We start from the raw sequence: 2,338 nt of genomic DNA, 5'->3' as shown, positions 1-2,338 counted from the left end.
CCTCCCACTCCGCCCGCGCGTCCTGCTCGGCGGGCTCCCGGTGGCTGCTTCCCGCCCGCTGCCCTCTGCTGCCAGTCCCCTGTCCCGGGCAAAGCCCATCTGGTCAGCTGAGCAGGTAAGACACCAGCGCCCAAGGTTAGACGGCAGGAAGACCGGGACTTTGGGGGTTTGCGATTCTTACGAGGCCGGGGACTCGAAAGAGCGAGAGCTGCCAGATTTCGGTAGATCAAGGGAGCGCCCCCTGGAGACCAGATTTTCCGGTGCCCCTGGGGATCCGGCTTCAAGATCGCTGCTACCAGTGGGCACTCAAAACGGGGTGCCCATGTGTCCCAGGTACAAGCCCCGCCGAGCGTATCTGAAGCCCCAGGAAACACGTGGCACAAATTCCGGGAGAAACTGTTAGCCCGGAAGATATGGGAACATTAACTGGCGAGTAGTGTGAAGCCTTGTGTACGCAAACCTTTAGGAACCTTAAAACAAGATTGGCGGCCGGGCGCAGTGGCTCACGCCTGTAATCCCAGCACTTTGAGAGGCCGAGGCAGGTGGATCACCTGAGATCAGGAGTTCAAGACCAGCTTGGCCAATATGGTGAAACCCCATCTCTACTAAAAATACAAAAATTAGCTGGACGTGGTGGCGCGCGCCTATAGTCCCAGCTACTCGCGAGGCCGCGGCAGGAGAATCTCTTGAACCCGCGAGGCGGCGGTTGCAGTGAGCCGAGATCTCGCCACTGCACTCCAGCCTGGGCGACATAGCTAGATTCCGTCTCAAAACAAAACAAAACAAAAAGAAAAAACAAACAAACAAGATTGGCAACTTCAAAGAGGACGCACACTTTCCAATAACCCATCCCCCTCTAAAGGCTGCTCTCCAGGGTGGGTCTGCGGAGTTCCAGCCAAACCCAAATTGCCCAGCGGGAGCCAGGGCTGCTCAGGGGTCGGCATTTGAAAGTTGAGCCCCTCAGGCACCAGAACCGTCAGGTCCCAGAGCCCCAAGTTTTTTTTCATACTGCGGGGCTGTCTTAGGAAGCAACCAGGACATCTCCCCCGCGAGGTGGAGGTGGGGAAGGAGGCGGGGAAAGAGCCTCCCCTCCCGGGGCGGATCCAGCTTTGCCCCGCCCACGCCTCGCTTCCTGATTGGCTCATGGTCCCTGACAAGGAAACGTCTACATGAACGCTCCCGCCTTATTAACCCTGTAGTCACTTTCTACTAACCGGCGGGGTTAAGAAGGGGTTTCTCAGGCCGGGCGCTGTGGCTCATCCCCGTAATCCCACCACTTTGGGAGGCCGAGGCGGGCCGATCGCTTGATCGAGGCGGGCCAGGAGTTCGAGGTCAGTTTGGGCAACAAAGCGAGACCTCGTATCTGCAACAAAATTACAAAAATCAGCCGGGCGTGGTGGCGTGCCCCTGTAGTCCCAGCTACTCGGGAGGCTGAGGTGGGAGGATTGCTTGAGCCCCGGATACAGAGGGTGCAGTGAGTTGTGATTGCGCCACTGCACTCCAGCCTGGGTAAAGTGGGAGACACTGTCTCAAAAAAAAAAAAAAAAAACAGGGTCAGCTTCCTCAATGTGGAACCTGTGGAGTCACCGGGGACTTGTTGAAATGCAGATTCCTGGGCCTTACCCTTTCCGGAGAGCCTGATTTAGTAGGCGAGGCTGTGAAATCTGCTTTGTGAACAAGTGTTCACAAAGCAGTTATCTGATGCCCCACGCTGTCTGAGAGGCCCTCAGTTACTCAGGCCACAAGCATTTGTACACCTAAGATGGGTCTTCCCGCAACACTTTGCGCCTTCCTGAGCCCAGAGACGTCCCTCTCTCTCCAGGCCGGGGCTGTTGGGAGTGGCGGATCCTCCCACCCCAGCCGGATCCGGGCCATGGCCGAGACTGGAGAGGGACTGCCAGAGGAGGTGCTGGCACTCATCTTCCGCCACCTGCCCCTGAGAGACCGTGCTGCCGCCGCCAGGGTCTGCAGGGCCTGGGCCGCCGCTGCTACCTGCAGCACCGTGTGGCACGACACAAAAATCAGGTGAGCCTGCTCCTCCACACTCCCCTCCCCATGGCCCACTCACCTTCTCTGTGGAGTCGTGGGCTAGGTAAAGATTCAAGTTGACTCCCCCATATTAAAAAATAATTGCGGCCGGGCGCGGCGGCTCAAGCCTGTAATCCCAGCACTTTGGGAGGCCAAGATGGGCAGATCACGAGGTCAGGAGATCGAGACCATCCTGGCTAACCCGGTGAAAGCCCGTCTCTACTAAAAAAATACAAAACAAACTAGCCGGGCGAGGTGGCGGTCGCCTGTAGTCCCAGCTACTCAGGAGGCTGAGGCAGGAGAATGGCGT

General features: G+C 57.9%; 1 protein-coding gene across 2 annotated transcripts in view; it reads left to right on the top strand.

Annotated features, from left to right (window-relative positions):
- Positions 1-8: 8 nt before the first annotated feature.
- FBXL8 (F-box and leucine-rich repeat protein 8) overlaps positions 9-2,338 on the top strand; it is a 4,937-nt gene continuing 2,607 nt past the window's right edge. For both annotated transcript variants that reach the window (XM_011932077.1, XM_011932076.1), the window contains exons 1-2: positions 9-115; positions 1,823-2,025. In XM_011932077.1, coding sequence (XP_011787467.1) covers positions 1,874-2,025 — 152 coding nt within the window. In that variant the 5' untranslated portion in view covers positions 9-115; positions 1,823-1,873. The remainder of the gene's footprint in view (positions 116-1,822; positions 2,026-2,338) is intronic.

Source organism: Colobus angolensis, unplaced genomic scaffold (assembly GCF_000951035.1).
Source record: "Colobus angolensis palliatus isolate OR3802 unplaced genomic scaffold, Cang.pa_1.0 Scaffold93, whole genome shotgun sequence".
Taxonomy (NCBI): Eukaryota; Metazoa; Chordata; class Mammalia; order Primates; family Cercopithecidae; genus Colobus; species Colobus angolensis.
The sequence above is the reverse complement of the archived record's forward strand: the minus strand, read 5'-3'. Positions and strand labels throughout refer to the sequence as shown.